This window comes from Schistocerca cancellata, chromosome 5 (genome assembly GCF_023864275.1).
Source record: "Schistocerca cancellata isolate TAMUIC-IGC-003103 chromosome 5, iqSchCanc2.1, whole genome shotgun sequence".
Classification (NCBI taxonomy): domain Eukaryota; kingdom Metazoa; phylum Arthropoda; class Insecta; order Orthoptera; family Acrididae; genus Schistocerca; species Schistocerca cancellata.
This window is the reverse complement of record NC_064630.1, coordinates 828,183,497-828,209,404: the sequence shown is the minus strand read 5'-3', so window position 1 is coordinate 828,209,404 and position 25,908 is coordinate 828,183,497. Positions and strand designations below refer to the sequence as shown.

Genomic DNA, 25,908 nt, shown 5'->3' with positions numbered 1-25,908 from the left:
AGTTTCAGCTGTGACGAAGAGAGCCTGCAATCTCTGAGTTTTTTTGAAATCGTCCAAAAAGGCTTCGTCCACATCTGAAATTTTAGATCTGTCGTAAACTGAACGAAGTGTTCACACGATCGATTTTCCCAACTGAATGCAGCGCTTAATAATAATAACGTATGTAAAGATCTTTTCTAGCAAGCCAGCCGTTGAATATTAAGAAGAAGGGCTCCACCAGAGATTCTACTAGGCTGATTTCATGTAACTTATATTTGAACTGTACACAGATAAAGGACAGAGAGAGAGAGAGAGAGAGAGAGAGAGAGAGAGAGAGAGAGAGAGAGGAGAGCAAATGGAATTCTAGAAGTTACTCAGAATCCTCCCATTAGTATAATGTTTTGTCTGTCTTTGCACGGATAAGCCTGATAAGAAAACCTAAGCCCTTGACTTTATTGTACAGAATTGTGTGTGAGGGTGAGAGAGCGATAAAGGCGACAGATACACTTCTGTACAGACAAAACATTACACCAAGTTAGCGGCTAGCTGCATTAACACACACACATAGACTTTCATCAAAACCAAAGCAGTAAGAGAATTCATTAGATCTGGTACTATCCGTTCCACATATGTGGCCATAAAATTGTAGTCTTCTTTTCTCATGACATCGGCTAGCTTTCATTTTCGTATACTGCTGTCTGAGCTTAATTTTTTTTCAACACTACTACTATTTCTAGGACCCAGTGTTTTCTTTAGAATTCTTCTTTCAACTTTTTCCACGTTTTCAAGACCCCCAAATCTTGTTAGTTTAAGTGTTTCTGCTGCATACAGTGTTCGAGGCCTTACCACTGTCCGATAGTGTCTTAGTTAATGTGCTCCAAGACATCTTTCGTGCCACATATCTTTTTGTCGTTTGCAATGCCCTTTCCATTTCATGTGCTCTATTTTCTATGGCTACCTTTGTTTTGTGTTCCTCGTTCCATTTTATGTGCTCTGTTTTCTACGGCTACCTTCCTTTTGTGTTGTTTATTATCCACTATGCTACGTATTTAAAACAGTTTATTTTGTATATTGCATTGTTATTAATTTTAAGATCTGCAGTAGCATCACTTTCATATGTCATGAAATGTAATTTTTCAAGTGATATTTTCAGTCCTATTTTGTCTGCTTGTTACTCTAGTTCTGTGATTTGTTTTTCGGCACTGTCGATTGAATCAGTAATAAATGCCATTTGATCTGCAAAAGCTAAACAATCTAAGATGATTTTATTTGGGTTTCTTCTTAGTTGAACACCCTTAGTATTGACGGATTTTCTCCATTTTCTCCATTCTCTCACTACCTTCTCTAACGCACAGTTAAAAAGTAGATGTGATGAACCATCCCTCTGTCTTACTCTAGATAAAAGTTTTGATAGCTCCCCCTTAAATTTTACTTTTGCTGTTGTGTTTGTCAAGTTACTTTAATTATTTCTGTTGTTTTATTGTCAAGTCCGAATTCCTTTAAAATGTTGATTAGTACATTTCTGTCAATTGGTTCGTATGCCTTTTCAAAATATGTTTTACATGCACGTGCATACAACCTGACATTTTAAAACTGCACAGTTTCGTCCCCTGCTGCCTTGTGTAGCGCCGGTTTCTACCTAATTTTACAGTTGCGTTTTGGAGCAAAGTTTTGATTTAACTCTCACATATGATGAATGGCCCCTCGCCGGCTGTGGCCGGGCGGTTCTAGGCGCTTCAGTCCGGAACCATGCGGCTGCTACTGTCGCAGGTTCGAATCCTGCCTCGGGCATGGATGTGTGTGATGTCCTTAGGTTACTTACGTTTAAGTAGTTCTAAGTTCTAGGGGACTTATGACCGCAGATGTTAGGTCCCATAGTGCTCAGAGGCATTTGAACCATTTGAACCCCTCACCGGAAGCGTGGCAAACTTCAAGAAGGTTATAAAACTCGTCACATACTTTGGCTAGCGTTATTATGGGAATTGGTGTGCGCCTGTCGTGCAGATAACCATTGTTTGTAGGAAGAATGACCAAAGAAGCTTCAACACCTTGGTGCCACCATCGGTGGGTACTTTTATTCATTTCCGTAGAACGCAGAACATGTTTTCACCACTAATTAAGCTAGCGAAATTTAGATATAAAAACGGTTTATTTCTGTTGTGGTTTTTACCTTATTTTCTACATTGCTCTGTTCTGCAGGACCCTGTTTAAATCACTGTACGCTGGTAGCTTGTCATCAACAACTAAATGATATTACTGTAAGTTTGGCTGGGGAGCTAAGAAATTATTTTACCTATAAACGTAATTTTGCTGCGCGAAAATATTTGGCGAGTCTATTTTCCAATTTTCGAAGCATCCGTCCTCATCTGCATGCTCGTCTGTTGTGGACGTTCACAGGGAGACACGATACATTTTTTCCCACGAATTCCACTCACAAGTTACACTTGTGCACTTCACAAAATATAATGTTTATGTTGCTGCTGTGTATCTTCTCCCGACTGATGTTCACTCGTTTGCATATCAATGTCTGGCGCCAAAATCTACAGTGAGACAGGGAACCAGATGACGTGTCAGTTACTGCTAGCTAAAGCAGCGTTGCCACCATTTGTGAGAGAACGTCGGTTACTGGTACGCATCGCCGCCTACTGCAGTCAGAGAAAACGAGTAAGAAGCATCAGGCACACGCATTTTCTAATGTCTAGTATATATCCGCCTATAAGACGTTCGGCCCACCAGCCTGCCACGTATTTTCTCGCCCACGGAGCAGGCTCGCAACGCCGCTGCCGACGCACAGACTGGGTCCCGACCCTTCGTCTTTGTGGCCGGCACTCTCGCAGAAACGCTGTTATTCCGCGGGGAAGAGTAATGGGCGCGCCCCGTCAACTGCCTGCTGTCCGGCACAAAGGGGATCCCCCCAGACTGGCTGGAGTGGATGGATGGATCGCTCCGCAGCCAGGCCGGCCAACTTCCTGGCCACGGACGCCGTCGCCCGCTCCTCCTCGAGGACATTGTTAGGTTGGCAGCGGGCATCTAGCAGCTGTCACCGACCCATCCGTCGTATTTAGATTACGCCGTTACGAAATACGGTGTTAGCCCTCCTGCGCGGCTGTCACCCACGACGGCAGCAGCACAGCTCGTGCGGCTCAAACCGAATAGCAGTGATTTTAAAACAGGAAGACGCGTCTGTTCTACCACCCACCCACGTCACTTACCCGGAAAACACTGCTTTTTAGTGCAGTCGATGTTTGAAGACTAACGGTGTTACAGACTTGAGAAACACGAGTGACTTAAGAAACGACAACGTGTAACAGACAATTGTGACCAGAGTATTCATAAGGCTCACTAATGACGTATTCTGTCGCAAAAAAAGCAAAACATATACTTGAAACAGTATATGGTAACACACGCTGTACTCTACTTGAAACACTATATGTTAACACATGCTGTACTCTACTTGAAACAGTATATGTTAACACACACTGTACTCTACTTGAAACAGTATATGTTGACACATGCTGTACTCTACTTGAAACAGTATATGTTAACACATGCTGTACTCTACTTGAAACAGTATATGTTATAAGGGCTTTCAGTAGAAGACGTTTCTTTTCAGGATCGAAGATGAAGTAGAGCTCATTCATCTTAAGATACACATTTTGGAGCCCATGTTTACTAAACAGTAAAGCTGCATGTCCTGGGAAAAAATTACAGCTGTAGTTTCCCCTTGCTTTCGGATCTAACAGGGGACAACATGTAAGTGACTCTTTGCGTATTATGTTGACCAGTGCTTTCTGTTCCTGTATTACTTAACCATGGACCATGGACCTTGCCGTTGGTGGGGAGGCTTGCGTGCCTCAGCGATACAGATAGCCGTACCGTAGGTGCAACCACAGCGGAGGGGTATCTGTTGAGAGGCCAGACAAACGTGTGGTCCCTGAAGAGGGGCAGCAGCCTTTTCAGTAGTTGCAGGGACTACAGGCGTAATTTTTCCCGAGGGCATGCAGCTTTACTATATGGTTAAATGATGATGGCGTCCTCTTTGGGTAAAATATTCCGGAAGTAAATTAGTCCCCCATTCGGATCTCCGGAGGAGGGCGTCGATATCAGGAGAAAGAAAACTGGCGTTCTACGGATCGGAGCGTTGAGTGTTAGATCCCTTAATCGGGCAGGTAGGGTAGAAAATTTATAAAGGGAAATGGGATAGGTTAAAGCTAGATATAGAGGGAATTAGTGAACTTCGGTGGCAGGAGGAACAAGACATCTGGTCAGGTGAATACAGGGTTATAAATACAAAATCAAATAGGGGTAATGCAGGAGTAGGTTTAATAATGAATAAAAAATAGGAGTCGAGTAAGCTACTACAAACAGCATAGTGAACGCATTATTGTGGCCAAGATAGACACGAAGCCCACGCCTACTACAGTAGTACAAGTTTATATGCCAACTAGCTCTGCAGATGATGATGGAATTGATGAAATGTATGATGAGATAAAAGAAATTGTTGAGGTAGTGAAGGGAGACGAAAATTTAATAGTCATGGGTGACTGGAATTCGAGAGTAGAAAAGGGAGAGAAGGAAACATAATAGGTGAATATCGATTGGGGGTAAGAAATGAAAGAGGAAGCCGCTGGATAGGATTTTGCACAAATCATAATTTAACCATAGGTAACACTTGGTTCAAGAATCATGAAAGAATGTTGTATACATGGAAAAGGCCTGGAGATACTGGAAGGTTTAAGATAGATAGTATAATGGTAAGACAGAGGTTTAGGAACCAGGTTTTAAATTGTAAGACATTTCCAGGGGGAGATGTGGACTCCAAGCATAATCTATTGGTTATGAACTGTAGATTAAAACTGAAGATGCAAAAAGGTGGGAATTTAAGGAGATGGGACCTGGACAAACTGATAGAACCAGACGTTGTAGAGAGTTTCAGGGATAGCATTAGGGAACGATTGACAGGAATGAGGGAAAGAAATACAGTAGAAGAAGAATGGGTAGCTTTGAGGGATGAAATAGTGAAGGCAGCAGATGATCAAGTAGGTAAAAAGACGAGGGCTAGTAGAAATCCTTGGATAACAGTAGATATATTGAATTTAATTGATGAAAGGAGAAAATACAAAAATGTAGTAAATGAAGCAGACAAAAAGGAATACAAACGTCTCAAAAATGAGATCGACAGGAAGTGGAAAATGGCTAAGCAGGGATGGCTGGAGGACAAATGTAAGGATGTAGAGGCATATATCACTAGAGGTAAGATAGATTCTGCCTACAGGAGAAAAGAGAACCATCTGTATGAATATCAAGAGCGCAGATGGAAACCCAGTTCTAAGCAAAGAAGGGAAAGCAGAAAAATGGAAGGAGCATATAGAGGGTCTATACAAGGGCGCTGTACGTAAGGACAACATTGTGGAAATGGAAGAGGATGTAGATGAAGATGAAATGGGAGACATGATACTGCGTGAAGAGTTTGACACCGCACTGAAAGACGTTAAGTCAAAAAAAGGCCTCGGGAGTAGACAACATTCCATTAGAACTACTGACAGCCTTGGGAGAGCCAGCCCTGACAAAACTCTACCATCTGGTAAGCAAGATGTGTGAGACAGGCGGAATACCCTCAGACTTCAAGAAGAATATAATAATTCCAATCCCAAAGAAAGCAGGTGTTGACAGATGTGAAAATTACCGAACTCTCAGTTTAATAAGCCACGGCTGCAAAATACTAACACACACGAATTCTTTACAGACGAATGGAAGAACTGTAGAAGCCGACCTCGGGGAAGATCAGATTGGATTCCGTAGAAATGTTGGAACACGTGAGGCTATACTGACCCTACGACTTATCTTAGAAAGTAGGTTAAGGAAAGGCAAACCTACAAACCTACGTTTCTAGCATTTGTAGACATAGAGAAAGCTTTTGACAATGTTGACTGGAATACTCTTTTTTAAATTCTAAAGGTGGCAAGGGTAAAATACAGGGAGCGAAAGGCTATTTACAATTTGTACAGAAACCAGACGGCAGTTATAAGAGTCGAGGGGCGTGAAAGAGAATCAGTGGTTGGGAAGGGATTGAGACATGGTTGTAGCCTATCCTCGATGTTATTCAATCTGTATATTGAGCAAGCAGTAAAGGAAACAAAAGAAAAATTCGGAGTAGGAATTGAAAACCATGGAGAAGAAATAAAATCTTTGAGGTTCGCCGATCACATTGTAATTTCGTCAGACACGGCAAAGGACCTGGAAGAGCAGCTGAACGGAATGGACAGTGTCTTGAAAGGAGGATGTAAGATGAACATCAACAAAAGCAAAACGAAGATAATGGAATGTAGTCGAATTAAGTCGGGTGATGCTAAGGGAATTAGATTAGGAAATGAGACACTTAAAGTAGTAAAGGAGTTTTGCTATTTGGGGAGCAAAATAACTGATGATGATCGAAGTAGAGAGGACATAAAATGTAGACTGGCAATGGCAAGGAAAGTGTTTCTGAAGAAGAGACATTTGTTAACATCGAGCATAGATTTAAGTGTCAGGAAGTCGTTTCTGAAAGTATTTGTATGGAGTGTGGGTATGTATGGAAGTGAAACATGGAGGGTAAATAGTTTGGACAGGAAGTGAACAGAAATTTTCGAAATGCGGTGCTACAGAAGAATGCTGAAAATTAGCTGGGTAGATGACATAACTAATGAGGAGGTATTGAACAGAAGTGAAGAGAAGAGAAATTTGTGGTACAACTTGACTAGCAGAAGGGATCGGTTGGTAGGGCATGTTCTGAGGCATCAAGGGATCACCAATTTAGTATTGGAGGGCAGCGTGGAGGGTAAAACTCGTAGAGGGAAACCAAGAGATGAATACACTAAGCAGATTCAGAAGGATGTAGAGTGCAGTAGGTACTGGGAGATGAAGAATCTTGCACAGGATAGAGTAGCATGGAGAGCTACATTAAACCAGTCTCTGGACCGAAGACCACAATAACATTACTATTCGGAATCAATGTTAGTAAAGTCACATTATTCGAGATTACTCACAGGTTTTTACGCGTTGTCGTCCATAGTGGTCTGTTATTGATGCTGCGACTGTAAAGTGAAATTAGAAATTACGGAGAATTTCTGCATCAGTCGTTGTACTTGATTAGCACGAAGTATTTTGATGATCACCTATTATCTTCAGGTGGTAAGTGGATCAAAGTCATTGGTGAAACTAAATTAGTTGCAATGTATTTGCTTGTTGATGTAATGAGTCCTCTTGAGCGAATAATATTGTATATTTCCTTGAATTTTTCCGAACGTCTGTAGCCGGATAAAAATGTGAATCACTTTTTTGCAGTTGTCTGATATATTTAAGTATCAAAACAGCTGAAAACCGTAGTTTCTTAACTTTCAGGTGTAGGACCTCTGGGTCTTCTTTCTCTCCTAGGCAGCGCCCCCACCCAGGAAACTTCATTAATCCGCCCCTGCGATCGGGTATTAGTCACAATGCAAATGAGGAACACATTGAAAAAAGTGTAGACATTGAAGTCAGAAAGAACAACTGAGAAAGAGAATGAAAAATGGGAGAGAAGATGACAGTCTTCTGCTAATTTGTGATATATTTATGTCAGCTGTGTATTATTTCTAGTACGTGCACGTGTAGCGGCTAAACGTGTATGTAGCACGCTGGCTTGCGAGCGTGTGAAGTAACGCAGACCCCGATCGAATCCGTGCAACTGATTGACGACCGTCGATTTGGTACAAAGTTTAGCGTGGGTGTGGTTTTTAGGCGTTCTCGTGTTATTTTAGGCAAATTCTAAAATTACGATAACACGGACAGATGTCTCGCAGGACTTGGACCGTACTGACACGAATAACATCTGGTCATAACACTGTGATACAATAAATTTGCCAAATCGTGGGAGCGACACATCACGTAAGGCGGGATAAATGATGTCCATACGGAAGCTCTCCGGGCAAAGCATCGGCCATCGCCGTGAAAGAGCGCAGCTGTCGCGCTAAACCGTGCAGACGTCGCAGAACCGCTGCCACACGGCCGCGTGTCCCTACTGTTGCCAGATTTGTTGAAGGTTGTAACGGAAAGGGACGGAGACGCGTGTCACACCCTGTCAGTGATGTTTTCAGACTCGGCAGCGAGTTTCGGAAGGAGCGACATTTCAGACGAGCTGGAGACGTCAAATGATTTACTGTTTAGAAAATAATTTATTGTATGACGCAATTAGACAAATTTCAAACGAAATGGCCGTTGACAACTTGGTTTTGGCTGCGATAGGACTGAACCGCAGCATATATTGCATCCTAGCACGGTTGATGCCCGCCACAACCGATCATTTTTTGTGAAAATAGAGTGATTCTGTTGGACAGTAAGTTATTTCCTGACAGGAAGTGCTGCTGGGAGTGAATGTAATTTTATCTTAAACAGTCAAGGATCGAAAATTGGGAAGAGGACTGCATACAATGGATACTTGGAGTCGGACACCTCGCGAAGGGCTATTGCGCACGGCGCACATTAATTCTCTTAAGGGACGCACAGACCATCGCGACTTGCGGCTGTCCTGAAAAAGTTAATTTCAAAAGTCGCTGTTTTCCCTGCAGACAACACCTGCTCTCGCGAAGGGTGTGTATTTATTGTGTTTAAAAATACTCTAAGTATAGAGTGGAATGTGGAGAGAACATCAAAGCTGCTAAAATTTCATCGTGAGGGGGAATGTTTTATGGGCCGCTACGAACTGCAATTATAAAAACAAACTGGAAATACTAGACGTTTGGAGATAAATTACGCAGCTATAAGAAAGTGATACGCACGATGTGAAAAAGAAAATTGCGATTAAAACACTAGTTAGTAAGAATAACAAAACGGAAGCAACGCTGGAAATTATCCGAGCCTAGTGTGATTCAGCACGGCCGAATCCCCCGGCCCAAAGCTGTTAGTTTGATACGGGTGAGAAGCCGAACGTCAGTACATTGGCAACCGACGTTCGTTGAGCTTCGTTGCCATAGTGTTCTCGCTCCTTTAACTGAACCGTACGGAACTAGGAGTGTAGCCCGCCGAAGGCGTGTAATGTGGTCTGGCGAATCGCTGTTTGGATGTTTCCAATTGATTCACGTCGTGGAATTCGCGACGCGGTGTGTAGAGAGAGTAGTTCGGGCTAGAGGTGGTTTCCAGCTCATTCGTGTTACCGTGAACGCGGATGTTTATTTCAGCATCGTCGGTGACCGAGGTTGCCCATCTTCACGACGAGTATGCTGTGGACAATGTAGCAGTGTTCACTAGACTGCGCGTATCGCCCAGGCAACATACTGCACACCGGACGCCTCGCTAAATCGTCCGATCTTCATTTCCTAAAAAAATGCCTCTGACTGTCGACATCTACTACATCTACATTTCTACATTTATACTCCGCAAGCCATCCAACAGCGTGTGGCGGAGGGCACTTTACGTGCCACTGGTATTACCTCCCTTTCCTGTTCCAGTCGCGTATGGTTCGCGGGAAGAAGGACTGCCTGAAAGCCTCCGTGCGCGCTCGAATCTTTCTAATTTTACATTCGTGATCTCCTCGGGAGGTATAAGTAGGGGGAAGCAATATATTCGATACGTCATCCAGAAACGCACCCTCTCGAAACCTGGACAGCGAGCTACACCGCGATGCAGAGCGCCTCTCTTGCAGAGTCTGCCACTTGAGTTTGCTAAACATCTCCGTAACGCTATCACGCTTACCAGATAACCCTGGGACGAAACGCGCCGGTCTTGTTTGGATCTTCTCTGTCTCCTCCGTCAACCCGATCTGGTACGGATCCCACACTGATGAGCAATACACAAGTTTTGTAAGCCACCTCCTTTGTTGATGACTACATTTTGCTAATCTCAACCTGGCACCCGCCTTACCGACAATTAATTTTATATGATCATTGCACTTTAAATCGTTCCGTACGCATACTCGCAGATATTTTACACAAGTAACTGCTACCAGTGTTTGTTCCGCTATCATATAATCATACAATAAAGGATCCTTCTTTCTATGTATTCGCAGTACATTACATTCCACGCACTTTGATGGCTGTATGAGATGTAATCGTTAGATAGTGCCCTGAATTGGATGTAGCACTCGCGAACAAACCTTTCGCCTCTCTTCGTCGTCGAACTGACGCCTTTGTCAGTGTTTGTGTGTGTGTTGCGCTGCCCTGCAGAGCGTTCCCCCGCTGTTGCAGGCATCGCCAACGACTGGTCGGACCACGCGCTGTGGTGGCCGGCGCGCAACGTGTGGCTGTCGCGCACGCGCTCCACGCTCGACCAGTACGGCGTGCAGGCGGACGCGCTGCTCGACTTCACGCCGATGCACAAGACGCTGCGCGTCCAGCTGCCCGACCTGCGCTACCTCGACTGCCGCGTCGACTTCTCCATCAAGACCTTCAACGCGGTCGTCAACCTCTGCAAGGAGCTCGGTGCGTAGTACTGTGCACAGCTGTATCCGTCTCAAACCGACAGCCGCTAATAAAATAACTAGTCCGGCTGTCTTTTGTATAACGCAATTCTTAACATTCCTAAAAGCTAACAGATACCGCCTACACCAAGTATATACGACAGCTTTTGTTTGCCACGCTTTTCGTTACTGCCCGTTGTGATGCACCAGAACTACGTAGCTTTTTATCCTATTTGTTATTCATTTAACCTTGTTAGTCCACATTCTCGGTGACAAGAATGCGCAGTTTCGGTGTAAAATTCCATTTACGTAAATCATTATCATTTTTTCCTGTTTTGATTACTGAGCTGATCTCACAGAATGTATCGTTCTATTTTTTCCTTATATCTCTTTGTTTCTGCCAGAGCCGGCTCTAGAAAATTTCTCCGCAAAAGCGACTAATCATTTGGCGTACCCATTGTCCCTCGTAATCTCTTATCCGTGTCAGTTTGTGCTGCTAATTGTGAAACTTCCACCTGGGAACCACCCCCCCCCCCTCCCCCTCCCCCCCAGCTTGCCACCCGAGCGGCCACTACTAATGGTGACGCGTTCTGTATACAAATCTGAAAGTTGTGACGCCTGTGGCGCCACAAGCGGCGCCTTCTGTCGCTGCTTGTGGCATTAACCGGCCCTCTGCTAGTATGCTCTACCTTTTAGATGCCTACCTATACGTTATACTACATGAACTTATCCTTGCCACCTTTTTCGTCTCTCACATGGGCCTTCCTTGACTCTGGCGGAAAAACAGCCCCAGGTTTTCCTTATTCAGTTTTTAAAACTAAATTTGTCACCCATTGCGTTTAGTGTTATTACAACTGCATGTACTACCACAAAAATAATAACAACGCATCTATTACAAATATAAAAAGACCCTGTTACCACCACCACCACTTCTATTTTTCTACAGCAACTGCAACTACCACTACTACTATTGCTACTAAAACTTCTCTTACAAATATTAGTACTACAACTTCTGCTACGATTATTTACGATATTGTTACGAACACAGACTCTCAAACACATTTTATTGCTACTGGAATTTATCTAGTTTCTCTGTACGGCGCGTACCAGGTCTGCGACGGTGTCTTGTCCAGCAATATCTTGCGGCCTTCAGATAGCATGGCGACGGATCAGAGTGGATCGCTTGAATTTCGCCGATCCCTGTTCGTCATCTGAAGTACGCTAGTGGGCTCCTCGCTCCACTCTTCCGTTACTGGACCAATCGATAGTAGAGCTCTCGGACTTCGTCGTCTACATTAGACCCCTCTACTGGCCTTTCTCGTCTCTGCTGTGCTGGTTATCGACTGTACTTCCGATTTTTTAAGCGACAGCATCTCTTTGAAGATTTAGAATACAAAAGCCCTCTTTTACTTTAAATATGTTGTACCCAATTTCCGCTCTTAAAGCCTGTCCAGAAGTCCTTCCTACATCTTCAACTAGGCACGCTCCAATAGGAGATGATCTAGTGCGCGGATTTCGCCACATTCATAGCTGGTCGTTGCCCTCGTACCAATTTTATTCAGATACGTAGTATAATGTTCTACTCGCCTACTTGGCTCCAAAACTGCTAGCTGGAGCCTTCCGTTTGCATCAGAAACAAATAGAAACGACCTACTTCCCATGTCTCAGTAATTCCATCTCTGCTGCCATTCTGGAAATATTAAATTCTTTATTACTGACTGACTTCTTTCTCATTACCCAAGAATTTCGTGTATTTTTTTCGTATTCTTTTTTCTTCATTCAATATATCGCAGCCCAATTTTTTTTATTTATAGCTCATTTATAGGCCATTAATATAGCCAGGATGTCCTTAGATGTGCTACTTAACGCTCCGCACCAGCCTAGCAGAATTCCTCGCTGTGCCTTTCCCACCACATCAGCATGTTTCACCAATGTGTCTGGCCAAACACTGGTTTGTACCCACAAATATAGTCAATATGGACTCGTGCTACAGTTCAATTACATTCACGAGCAAACGAAACCTCCTTTGTCCCATATCAATAATTCTACTAATTGTACAATTAACTTTACTTGCTGCATGTTCTACGAGTATCTGTGTCTGGGGCCCTATTCTATATCGTTCATACCGATCGGTGCAGTAAGTTAGTCTCGGTAGTGACGTCATTTTCGGTTCTTTATCCGAATTTCCTATTCAGTACGCTTCTGAGACCTGTTACTGTACAGTCCTCCCGCCGATTTTTCGACAGTTGTACCGAGAGATTTTGGATTTCGGTATGGCCCTGTCGTTCGCTTAGCTGTGGTCTATTTACACCTATAATTTGTTATTTTAAAGTATTGAGCGGTTTTAGTTTTGGATTTAGTTATTGTGTTACTAAAGAATCACCGCAGGGCGCGACCGATTGGAAAGTGAGTTCATAACGGACTATTTTCCTTTGTTAGAAAAATGGTTAGGTTAGGTTGTTACTGTGAATGATTACCAAATAATAAAAAAAACGCTTTCGGTCAATATGCTCTCAAAATACCCGGTATTTTTATGCAATTAAGATCTTAAATATCATTAAATATCAAGACATAGACTCTGGTTACGTATATTACACGAATGTTAGCTGAAATTACTAGTGACTTTGCGTACTCTTTTCCGCAACTCACTTTGAAAATAGTACAGCATACACTTTTATAAGACGTCCCCTCAAAAGGCATACAAAATACATGTAACTGCAGCAACATTAATTGAAAAGAAAGATAGTTTAAGTAAAAGAAAAACCTTGCCACTAACGGTGTTCGATCAAAGCTACACAGAAGTTAATACTTTACTTCAAGTAATTTAGCAGCAAAAGTTCTACAATGAAACATACGATTTACAGTATGAACTGCGAAATTCTTTTAGTTTTGTGGGGAGAGCGCACAGCAGTGCAGCTCATCTGTTCGTCATTGGAGAGGAGTGGCGACGTGTTGAGGTGGCGGCGACGGCTTACCATGTCGCAGATGAAGTTATCACTGCAACTCCGTTTGTCGTGTCTCCATGGCGAAGTACGCTGGTTAAGCCTCTATTCGACTATGTTGCAAACTCTTCTGCAGTGACGTTTAACTGGCCACTGGCTGAATACAAGTGAATTGTTGGTGACAATCCACAGTTTTAGCATGTACGCGCTCATTACTTGTTCTACACATCTCGTTCTAGTTTCAGTACTTTATGATAATTTCCGACCGCGATTAACTGTTCGTCACGTTTGCTTATGGCTACCGCAATCGCAAATTCACAGTCAGTAAAACAGCTCTTGCATACGATCTACAATTGTAATTATGCTCACCGCGACGGTTAACTATTCAGTAAGAGTATAAATACAATACGTAGTTTTAGTATGAAGCCTTGGCTATTAGTAATACTCAAACCGTACGATGTTTCTAAAGATCACTTCAACTTTCACTACGCACTGCGGCTGTAATCCCAAACGCCAGTCGTTAAGTTCCAAAATTTACTGTCTCGTCATGTTTTTGCATATCAGATCAACAATGCGCGTCTCATCATATTACCCCTCCCTCCCTCCCACACACACACACACACACACACACACACACACACACACACACACTCCTACTCACTGTATATTGTTGCTCAGCTGTTACTCTCGATATCGGTCTCAGTCAGAGAGCCCAAAGATAATAACGATGTATTACGAAGTCGTGACGTTTGAGTAAGTCGAATATTGGTGAGCGTATACCTGTGTCTCTCTCTCTCTCTCTATCCAGTTGTCAGTATACAGCTTTCTGATTAGCAAACAGACTAGCAAAGTTTTCTCCAATCTTTATCGGCCGTCAAATTACAAGTAAGAAGGCCTTCATTCGAAATAAAATGCGTCTTGTGCTTACAAAGAATTTAACATTCTGAAAATTCTAATCATCCGCTCTAGTTGTTTTTGTGGAAAGGGATGAACAAAATTTAAAAGTAAACAATATTCAATTCATCTTTATTTATTATCTCTATTCAACATTTGAAAAAAAATGATTTTTGTCAGCTTCTGTGGCACAGAACAGGTTTTTCGCTAGACTTCGCTAGTTACAGTTTTTGCATTAGCTCTTAATCTAAGTCCAACATATGTTGATGCAACCCATAATGAATTTTGTTCCGTGCATATCTTCCAAGTCGACACACTGAGTTCACGAATTGAGCGTAAACCCTGCCCAAATCTGCCACGTTTGCGACACTACGAAATTTTCTCTCACAAGAAACTATAATTTTGTGAACAGCTTCAGAAACAAATTTAAGTCCACACCCATGAACCTGCTGAGTAAATGCAGTTGGATCACACAAAGGATTTTTGCAATATGTGGGGTCACTTTCTTGGACATTCTCAAAAAGCTGGCACACTCACAACATAATATTAGGGAGAAAAAACAGTTTGATTCAAAACCAGGAACATTTGTCTTGCATCCAGATATTATGCTCTTTTCCTTATAGTAGACCTTAGAGAGCTGACTGGAAGTGAACGGTGTTCGGATTATTATTCCACCCTCCGTTAGCACTAATACCTGAAAATGATCATTCCAGTTAATTCTGAGACACTGTATACGGTAAAAAATATTGAAATGGGACTGTCTATCGGAAAAGAAATTCTGTAGCTAACGTTTCTACACCTTTAATTGGCAGCAAGAAATCCAGAGCAGATGTTTTGCTAGGTGCCTTAGAATGGGGACACCTTCAGTGGAGATGGATTTCAAAAAAATATGCTACCTCTTCAAAATAATTTTGACAGAAACTAATGTTAAATAAATTCAATGATTGTTAATAGCCTTTACCATAAATATGGCTACAGTTTCATATATCAAAAAGCTTGTCTACTTTTCTAATGAACGCAGCGTTTGTAGCCGATCCTTATCTCTATGCTGATGCAATTTGAAGAATTCAGTAGCATGTACCACTCTTGAAGTCACAGTCTGAGCATCGAGAGAGACATTCGTTTTCTTACTGTGGAATCTGATGTGCTGCTTGGTGACTGAGTTGGCAAATTTCAAGCCTTCACCCTCCTGCATTTCATTATATTAATTATTTAGCCCCGCTGTACATCACCAACTACAGTCTGTAAAATCTATTTATCACCCAAAGTTTTTCGTGCGAACTTAAGCACGTGGCAAGGATCCAAAATGGTATAAACATTGCATTCAGCTGACGGGTGTTTAAAATATGAAATAATATTCTCAGGTTCATAGTTGCAGCCCAAGTTTTTCAAAGCTTGCAGGTTCAGAAGTGGGCCATGACAAGTAATCGTATGACAGCACCAACAGGAGGCGTGTACGGAGTAATTCGGCTATAAGGTCAGGTTGAATGCTATTTAAAAAAAAGGGACTGTACAGTTAAACTTCTTCTGTGTGATAAAATTTGGAAGACTAATACCTCTCTTACTAGTTCATTAGAAGCTACTAGCCTAATGCCGGCAAAATTGACGTAACTACAATTCCCTTTTGTAGTACTGTCCCACAACAGTTGCTTTCGAATCATCATACTGTCAAAAATTAATGCATATTCTTTTAAGCAGAGTTCTTCCTCTACATTTTCTTTGAAGTAACTGAACACTTCACTTACGAACACAGGTTCAGAGTTGACAGAACAGATCCGAGATCTGATGCAGTTTGGAGGGGGCAAACAAAATAATCCTGTAGCCTTTAGGCGAATGAAAATGTAACGTCACAGCAAACTGTTTGGTGATACCAGAGTACGTCGTGGCTTATTTGTCACACACAAAAGTTTTTCAACTGACTGAAATGCAATGGAAAACCACTGAAATTAAATGTCAAATGGTTCTGCACGTCACTATTAAGGTGTCCTTTTTACTTAAGTTCGTCAGTCAGCAGGGTCATCATTGAGATCTTTTTGTTTCTTCGGTTTACAGCCATACGTAACCTACTTATACGATCTTCCTCAGATTTATTTTTGTCGGTAGCGTAGATTTGTTTGTGTTCGTTTGCTGAAACCGTGTGCTCCAGGAAACTTTGCCAAATGTATACCTGCTCGATTTACGTCCTGCAAGAAAGAAGGTCGTTGTAATACTGCATACGCGGTATTTCACAATTACAATAACTTTCCAAGTACGCTGAGAAAGAATGCTGTACTGACAACAAAGAGAGTGTAACGTCAAACCAGATGAGCTCAGTAATACGCAGACTTTTTTGGTTTCAGGCATCCGGCACCCGGAGGAGCTGTCGTTGTGCAAGCCGCTGGAAGCGAACCACCTCAAGTACAACCTGAAGGACATGCCGTGCGCCAAGAAGCGGTCGCAGGGCGACACGCGGGCCTCCAACGGAGTGCCGGCCGACACGAACACGTTCGTGGCGGCGCAGGGCGGAGGGCCCAGCCCTGCGGGCTCGACGGGCAGCCTGGAGCGCGGCGGGGGCGGCGGCCAGCCCTTCCTGTGCGCGCCCGTCACGCCGCACCGCGCCGCCCACAACGCGCACGCCTCGCCCATCGGCTCGCCCGTCACACCGGTCAGTCGCCTGCCTGCACATGTCGATATTCTTAAGGATAAGTTGAAAACACGGAATAAGAATGAGCTTTACTCGCATACGTAGAGCCACCTATCATAAAATGAGTAAATCGAGCACGTGGCATTGACGGGTCATACAGAGGTGCAGTAGAAGACTCCGACTGAACGGCTGTACGAAGACCAGACGGAGAGATGATGTCAAAGAAAACCTACGAAGTAAGGTACACGGGAATTGGGAAGCACTAATGTGGAATCGGGATATCTGGCAGAAAATCACTGAAGAGGCGAAGGTCGACGATAGGGTGTAGACTGTAGAGTCACCGGGGTCTGCCTTATACATATCCGAGCTGTTCAACTGCACGGGGCCCTACGCTTCTAGAGGCCCCACACTATGATTTCAAACTATTTCCTGAAATATTCGTATTACAGATAAATTGAAAAAATTGAAGTAAGTTGCTTCTGAAACAACTTTTAATAGGAATCCAATGTAATTGAAATATATGCCCATTGTGACACGACTGCGTGACTACTCGTGTACGTCACACAAAACTCTCGCTGCATCGTAATCGAGGGAACGGAGGGCTATCACAGAGATAATATCTACTGTTAACATTTCGCGCCTCCGTAAATTAAGAGAATGCCGTTGACACACACTCAGCGCCATTCCGCACCCTTGCAACACGTTGTTAGGCGACGGTCAGCGGCTGTCTCTCACAGATTAATTTGTTCATTCTCGGGAGCATAAATTTACGTTTGCAGGTCACACCGATTCGTGTTGTGTATGCGTTCTGTATTACGATGTGGTGTTTATCCTGTGCGTGTAGTCTGAAGTGCCGACGGGGAAATGTCTCGTGAGGCGGGCAGGTTTAGGATATACGATTCAGCTGCGCAAAAGAGCAGGAAAAAGCTGGACCGTGAGCAATTTTTGAACTCACAAAGAGGCGCTTTCGAAAAATTTCTTCGTCCAGCATTATCACGAGAGTAAAACTGAAGTATGCTTAAGTGGCGATAACAGTAGTCTCTCATCACGTGGTGCTTTTGGTAAAAATGGAAATGAAGGAATGCGAACTTCCCGCTATCCCGCATTCAGTTAGTTATACAAACAGCGATCGTTAAATATTCACAAATCCAGGCCTAGGCACCTTAACATCTTCCATGATACATGAAATTGTACAGAAAGGCCCTTCTGAAAAGGTAAATTTTGATGATCTTTTAATGAAATCAGAAGAAAATTTTCACCTCATATTTACTCAAGAACTTTACCCTACGGCGTAAAAAGGGATCGAAAATGGCTTGGCTATCCGAAATCTACCAACGAAGTTTTTTTGTTATTGTAAAATTTTTGGATCTCCTTCAAATAAGCTGAAAGGTGATGGACTGTGTCACTCGATTCATTACGAAATCGGCTTCAAGAACATAAACAATCATTTAACCACACAGATTGCACAAAAAAAAGAAATGGCTAGAATGTGAGACACGGTTGAAACAAAAAAAAACGCGGTGTTGATGGAACTGACGTTGAACTAGTAGAAAAAGGGACCTTGGCCTGAGGTTCTAAAGCGAATTGTACTCGTCATCAGGCACGTGGCTCAGCATAACATGGCCTTATGAGGAACCGGTGACAAGCTCTATCAAGACAGTGTTGGTAATTTTCTTGGTTCAATTGAAATGACAGCAGAATCTGACCCCGTTTTGAAGAAATATTAAAGGTATGTAAAAACTCAAGAAATTTATGACCATTATGTCGGAAAAACATTAAACATAAACTCATAAATTTATTTGCCAACAAAATAAAAAAAGCGTTGTTAATTTTGTTAAAGAAAGTAAATATTTTTCAGTCACAGTTGATTGTACTCCTGAGACAAGCCACAATGAACAGATAACACATTTTGTAAAGTTTGTAAACTTATCAGAAGACGCAGTGATTGTAGAAAAACACTTTCTCGACTTTTTGAACGTCATTTCAATAACAGGAGAAAGTTTGACTGAAATCGTTTTGTCGAAACTAGGTCAATTAGGTCTGTATGCAGGTCATGACTGCAGAGGCCAGAGTTATGATAATGGTGAAAATGTGAAACGCTATCGATGTGATGTTCAAGCCTGAATTCTAAAGCGTAATCCAGAGCCATTTTATATGCCATGCGCTAACCACAATCTTAATCTAGTTTTATCAGAAGCAGCAAAATCTACAGCAAAAGCGGTCACATTTTTTCGTGTAATTCAAGGAATATACATTATTTTTGCTGTATCCACTTAGAGATGGGAAATCTTATTGAACGGAGCACAAACTTTAACAGTGAAGAAGCTTTCAAATACTCAACGGGAAAGTAGGGTGGAGGGTGTCAAAGTTATAATGCACCGGGCAAGAAAAGTAAGAGATGCCCTTCTTGAGGTGAGCAACGTCACTGATGTATCTAAAACGAAGACTTGCAGTGAACGAATTAGAAAACTTCGAGTTTATTGTAGGCGTTGTCGTTTAGTACGATGTTCACTTTGCCACTAACACGGCAAGTAAGCCACATCGAGCAGAAAACGTGGACGTGAAAGTAGCAACTAAATCCCACGATAGTTAAGTGAAGTTTATTGTGAATTTCCATGAAGAAGGTTTTGTTAATGAGCAAACAACTGTAAAAGAGATTGTTGAAAGTTTACAGATTGACCGAAAATTTCAAGGAAAGAGAATTGTCAAGAAGACAAAGCGATTGGATTATGAAACTAACGACACGGTTTGCTGGGCGCAACTTCAAGAGGAGAGATACAAAACTGTTTTTTTCTACCGTATCGTTGACAAAGTATTAAAAAGTTTTAAAGATAGGTGTTGCGCAACTGGCTAAGTATTCCAAAATATTCGGCTTTTTGTTTGCTCCAGAAAGTTTGAGACACATACAAGACGAGAACTGAAAATGCTATGTAAAAATCTTGAGTAAGTATAAACATAAATGGTGAATGTTCAAAAAACATTGCTGCATCAGAGCATTTTGACCAAAATCAGTGTTCAGAGAAATGGTGCCCAAGGATATCACAACTCCAGTGCTAATAATGAAATACGTGAATGAAACTGTAAACCCGTTTTCCAACATTTATATTGCCTCCTTAATTTTGCTAACCGAGCCAGTGAGTGTCGCCTCCGCTAAAAGGAGCTTTCCTTGTTTAAAGCTGGTCCAGAATTATTTCGGCAGCAGCGTCTCGCTAGAACACCTGTCGTCTCTTGTCGTGTTGTCAGTGGAACACGACGTGGTTTTGAAACTGAATTTTGATGATATTGTTGATTAATCTGCTCGTCGAAAAGTAACGAAAATATGTTTTGTGTAGAGTGTGAAACTCAGAATACCGTTTGTGTCCGTCACTCACAAATCATTTAATTTGAAGTGAAGTGAGGCGAAAAATACATTTAAGAGTGTGTCCTGAACAAGATATGTGAACATTATTCGAATTTGAATTTCATTAAATTCGAAGGATTCCCGTTACTTTTTATTACTAACAGTTTATTAATTACCATTCCTATTAAGATTCCTTCTCCCTCGAATTATTTACCTCTCGCAACAGTCGGTCCGATATAATAATAGTCTTTTGATATATTATGCGCAACAGCCCCGCGCCGAAGTTCTGCAGAGGGCCCCTCGCTAGCCGAGGCCGGCTCTGAGAGCCACAATTAAAAGACTACCTTGAAAGCTGCACTTTGGAAGCAATTTGAGAGGTAGTCTAAAAACAGAAAGCATTTGTTCTTCCTGTTTTTGTGGATTTAATGTCCAAAAACATACTTTTTTATTTAGATTCATCACCGAGAGCACTTAATCACAGCCGGCCGCGGTGGTCTAGCGGTTCTAGGCGCTCAGTCCGGAACCGCGCGACTGCTACGGTCGCAGGTTCGAATCCTGCCTCGGGCATGGATGTGTGTGATGTCCTTAGGTTAGTTAGGTTTAAGTAGTTCTAAGTTCTAGGGGACTGATGACCACAGATTTTAAGTCCCATAGTGCTCAGAGCCATTTGAACTTAATCACATTAAAGAAACATTTGGCAGTGATTTTGGAAAGGTATCTTCTGTGTATTCAGAGACTGCAATGGACGCAAAAACAGGTCTTCGAGATACATGGTCTCAGTGTACATTTCGGAAGACAATACTACCTTGAAGACTTCAGATGTCTACAGTATCAGCTTCACTGAAATGTTATCACGGTGAAACCACATAGCTATGATGCATTATAACAAATTTAAATGGACAAATATGAACAAAATTATGTGGAACGTATTGAAAATTTTTTGAACTTAGAATATCTCTGTAAATGTCCTCTCACTCTTCCAGAAAAACTGTTGCTCCTTTGTATTTTTTTCTTCTCTACTATGTAAGAGGCATTTTCACTTGCGTCTGTTGTCTTGTAGGTTTGAAGAGTGCTGTGTACAAATTTCTCAAAGTATAGAAAATTCTAAAATAAACTCGCCATAAACATTTTCACCACCTGCATATCGACAAACGTGTTTGTGGTTACAAGTGGAGTCCACGACGTTCGGATGACGGATTTACGTCTGACACTTTTAGTAGTGCATTAGGAAAACATAATATGCAAGTAGTAAGGCGTACTACCACAGTCTGACATAACACTTGCGACACTCCATTTCGTTTTTGTTACTCTCAGCGATAGCGGCGCCCCAAGTGGTCAGCTAGTGGCACTTCTGAATACGATGTCGGATGAGTGCGAATACAAACGTTTATATTGATTTGTAACAGAGTTTTGAAATAAGATGTGTATATAGTACCATAAAAATCGACAATAACTAAAAAATTAAATCACATTTGTGATTATTTAGTCGTCTAAGAGACCGCGGAAGACACGAAACGGTGCATTACGAGACAGTTTATTTAGATTTCTTTTGTAACGTACAGACGTTTGCTGAATAACGTCGTTTTCCTTTAATAACAAAAAATCGCTGGTAAACACTACAAGACCTGACCTCTTACAGAAAGGTGCCATGCATCTATCTACACTTTCAGCCAAATCAGTGAATATGGAACGTAGGAAACCCGTATGGAATGTAATACTTATGTTATTGAACGTATCAAATAAGCCACCACAACTGTAGCTTAAGAGAAAATCACATATATGTGATAATAAATCGCCAAAAGCGATAAAACTGTTTCCCAACACATGAGACACGAATTCTACAAATGTTGCTCAATCTGAGCCACAACCGGCAAGAATCCTCAGTACATTGGCTTGATAATAACAACCGATCACAACAGAAATATTTGCTTCTCTCTCTTTTTTTTTCCTTTATTGAATTTCGATTCCTCCCCCCCCCCCTCCCTAAAGAGGGGTGGGCTGGCAGCAGCATAGTACGCCGCTCTTCAGCCTAGAGAAATTTGTTTTAAAAAGATGAAGATAATAAATAATAAAAGCATGCGATAAAATCGGTGACTTACATGGTAAAATGGCGGAAAATTGTGGAACTTAAAACATAGAACAAAGGCTTGATGATGCTAATAATATACATATGAAGCAGACAGGTAAAATAATAGACAGACAATTAAAAAACACGGCGACAGTCTCGTTTCTGTTAACAAGAGATATAAAATTCACACTCAGCGACAGCATGATTTCTGTTCGCAACACTTTGGAAAGACGAACAACACTGAACATTCACTTGAACACTACACTAAAAAGTGGCACAAATATGATATACCACAGCCGAGGGCAGACGGGGGAACCTGGACAGATGATGGGAAAGAAAAGGGGGGAGGGAGGAGGAGGAGGGGCAGGGGAGGAGAGGAAAAACGAAGTGGGGGAGGGGGGGAAGGAGCCGATGGAGGACGAGGACCCATAAGAGGGGGGGGGGGTTGCTTCTAACGCATGAAATGTATTTATATAAGCTGCAAATATAGAAACATTCGAAAGTATTTTGTCATAAATGTGTCGTAGCTTATGGAATAAGTGTGGTTTGGCTGTTTTTACATATGTTTCACGATAATTTATGTCCCCTGATAACTTACTAACGCAAAAATGTAACCCCTATCCCATTAATTAAATAGAAAATAATTAAAGACGAACATTATCCTTACGACACATGTATCTGCTTTCTACCGCTTAGATCGCTAGTGTCGCTCCATCTGTCAAACGGTAACAACTTTCATACCAGTGTCGTGACTGTGGTACTACTAAGACGATTTCGAGAAAATCGCAAGAGAAGTTTTACGCATCAATGATGTAGCGGGGCTCAGCGACTCTCAGCACGAGTTGGCGGCCGTCATGGGGTTAGCGCAGGATCAAGTCATACTCATCTTATTTTTCTTTTTTAATTCATATTTTTTCATGACTAGGCTTATTATTTCGTACATATTGCATCTGAAAGGAAATATGACGTATAGGCACATATATTTGTATGAAATTATAATGAATTTATAATGTTATTTCGCAATTTACTAATTTCTGTTATTACAACAAATATTATGCGGCTTTTATTTCTATAGCCCAGTTAAAAACTTTATCAAGCGCTTTCAAACGTGTTCATATTTGATTGACAGCGAACGAGAAATTGCCTGTCGTGAAAACGTTATTGAAATAAAGTCAGTCGTACATCGCAAATGTTCGGCACCGACATATAAGACAATGTTGTTTTACGCACGGTTTGAATCCAGATTGTCTCAAGAAAAAGAAAGTTATCTAAATTTTAACTAGCTTAATTTTTCTTTAGAAAATCTCAAGATTCCTTGTGCATGCGGTAAATCTGCATTCATTCGATGTAGTAGGTGCCGTGTCTATCATCCTGCTACTTGTAATGTCGAAAGCACATCCCACGATTAATCGTACATTAGTCTCATCTCATTATTTTATTCAATAAAATTATTTGCACCTTTATTTATCGAAGTTTGACTTGGGCGTTCCCAGTCTGTCCCTCGTCCTCGAAACCTGTGTCGCAGATCGAAGCGACCAGGGGCGAAACAGTTGTCTGTAGCTGACCGATTGTAGATGTAAGGGATTTCGGAAATCACGTCAACCATACATTTACAGGAAAACATTATGCGATTGGTCATTTACTTGTCGATGATTATAATATTTGTTACGATAATAAGCTGTGAACCGTGGACCTTGTCGTCGGTGGGGTGGCTTGCGTACCTCAGCGATACCATAGGTGCAACCATAACTAACTAACGGTGAGGTATCTGCTGAGAGGCCAGACAAACGTGTGGTTCCTGAAAAGGGGCAGCAGCCTTTTTAGTAATTGCATGGGCAATGGTCTGTACAATTGACGATCTGGCCTTGTATCATCAACCAAAACGGCTTTGCTGTACTGGTACTGCGAACGGCTGAAAGCAAGGGGCAACTACAGCCGTAATTTTTCCCTAGGGCATGCAACTGTACTGTATGGTTAAATGATGGCGTCCTCTTGGGTAAAAAATTCCGGAGAACTCAGGAGAATGTCGTTATCAAGAGAGACAAAACTGGCGTTCTACGGATCGGAGCGTGGAATGTTAAATCGCTTAATCGGGCAGGTTGGTTAGAAAATTTTAAAAGAGAAATGGATAGGTTGAAATTAGATACATAGTTGAAGTTAGTGAGGTTCAGGAGGAACAGGACTTCTGGTCAAGTTAATACAAGGTCAAATAGAGGCGATGCAGGTGTGGGTTTAATAATGACTAACAAATCAGGGATGCGGGTAAGCTACCATGAACAGCATAGTGACCGCATTATCGTAGCCAAGATAGACACGAAACCCACGTCTACAACAGTAGTACAAGTTTATATGCCAACAAGTTACGCAAATGATGAAGAGGTTGAAGAAATTTATGGTGAGACAAAGAATATTATTCAGATAGTTAAAGGAGGTCAATAATAGGAAAAGAAAGAGAAGGAAATATAGTAATTGAATATGGACCAAGGAAAGGAACGAATGAGGAAGCAGACTGGTAGAATTTTGCACAGAGCATAATTTAATCGTCGCTAACACTTGATTTAAGAATCGTAAGAGAAGGTTGTATGCGTGGAAGAGAACTGGAGACAAAGGTTTCAGATAGATTATATAATGGTTACACAGAGATTTCTGAATCAAATTTTAAATTGTAAGACATTTGCAGCGGCAGATGTGAATTCTGGCCGCAATTTACTATTTATGATCTGTACATTAAAACTGACGAAATTGCAAAAAGGTGGGAAATTAAGGAGGTGGGATTTGGAAAAGTTGAAAGAACCAGAGGTTGTTGAGAATTTCAGAGGGAGCACTAGGCAACAATTGCCTGAAATAGGGGAAAGGAATACAGTAGAAAACGAATGAGTGGCTTTAGAGATGAAACAGTGAAGGGAGCAGGGAATCAAATAGGTGAACAGACAAGGTCTAGAAGAAATCCTTGGATAACACAAGAGATACTGAATGTAATTAATGAAAGGAGAAAATTTAAAAATGCAGCAAATGAAGCAGGCGGAAGGGAATACGGACGTTTAAAAATTGAGATTGACAGGAAGTGCAAAATGGCTAAGCAGGAATGGCTAGAGGACAAGTGTAAGGATTTAGAAGCATACTTCACTAGGGGAGAGATAAATACCGTATATAGGAAAATTAAAGAGGCCTTTGGAGAGAAGAGAAGCGGCTGTATTAATATCAAGTACTCAGATGGAAAACCAGTCCTAATCAAAGAAGGAAAGGATGAAAGGTGGAAGGATTATACACATAGTATCTATACAAGCGAGATTAACTTGAAGGCTATATTACAGAAAGGGAAATGGATGTTGATGAAGATGAGATGGGAGATAGGATACTGCGAGGAGAATTTGACAGAAGTTGAAACAAGGCCCCAGGAGTAGACGATATTCTGTCAGAACTACTGATAGCCTAGGGAGAGCCAGCCGTGACAAGTCTTCCATCTGGCGTGCAAGATGTATGAGACAGGCGAAATACCCTCAGACTTCAAGAATACTTAGTAATTCCAATTCGAAAGAAAGCAGTTGTTGACAGGTATGAAAATTACCAAACTATCAGTTTAATAAGTCATCGTTGCACAATACTAACACGAATTCCTTACGGAAGAATGGTAAAACTGGTAGAAGCCTAGAC

The 25,908-nt window shown here is 41.8% G+C and overlaps 1 protein-coding gene across 1 annotated transcript in view; it reads left to right on the top strand.

Annotated features, from left to right (window-relative positions):
• The first annotated feature begins 2,915 nt into the window (after nucleotides 1–2,915).
• Nucleotides 2,916–25,908, top strand: part of LOC126188825 (unc-112-related protein-like) — a 61,111-nt gene continuing 38,118 nt past the window's right edge. Inside the window, exons 1-3 of the mRNA XM_049930437.1 lie at nucleotides 2,916–2,994; nucleotides 10,155–10,409; nucleotides 16,563–16,867. Of these exons, the coding sequence (XP_049786394.1) occupies nucleotides 2,916–2,994; nucleotides 10,155–10,409; nucleotides 16,563–16,867 (639 nt within the window). The remainder of the gene's footprint in view (nucleotides 2,995–10,154; nucleotides 10,410–16,562; nucleotides 16,868–25,908) is intronic.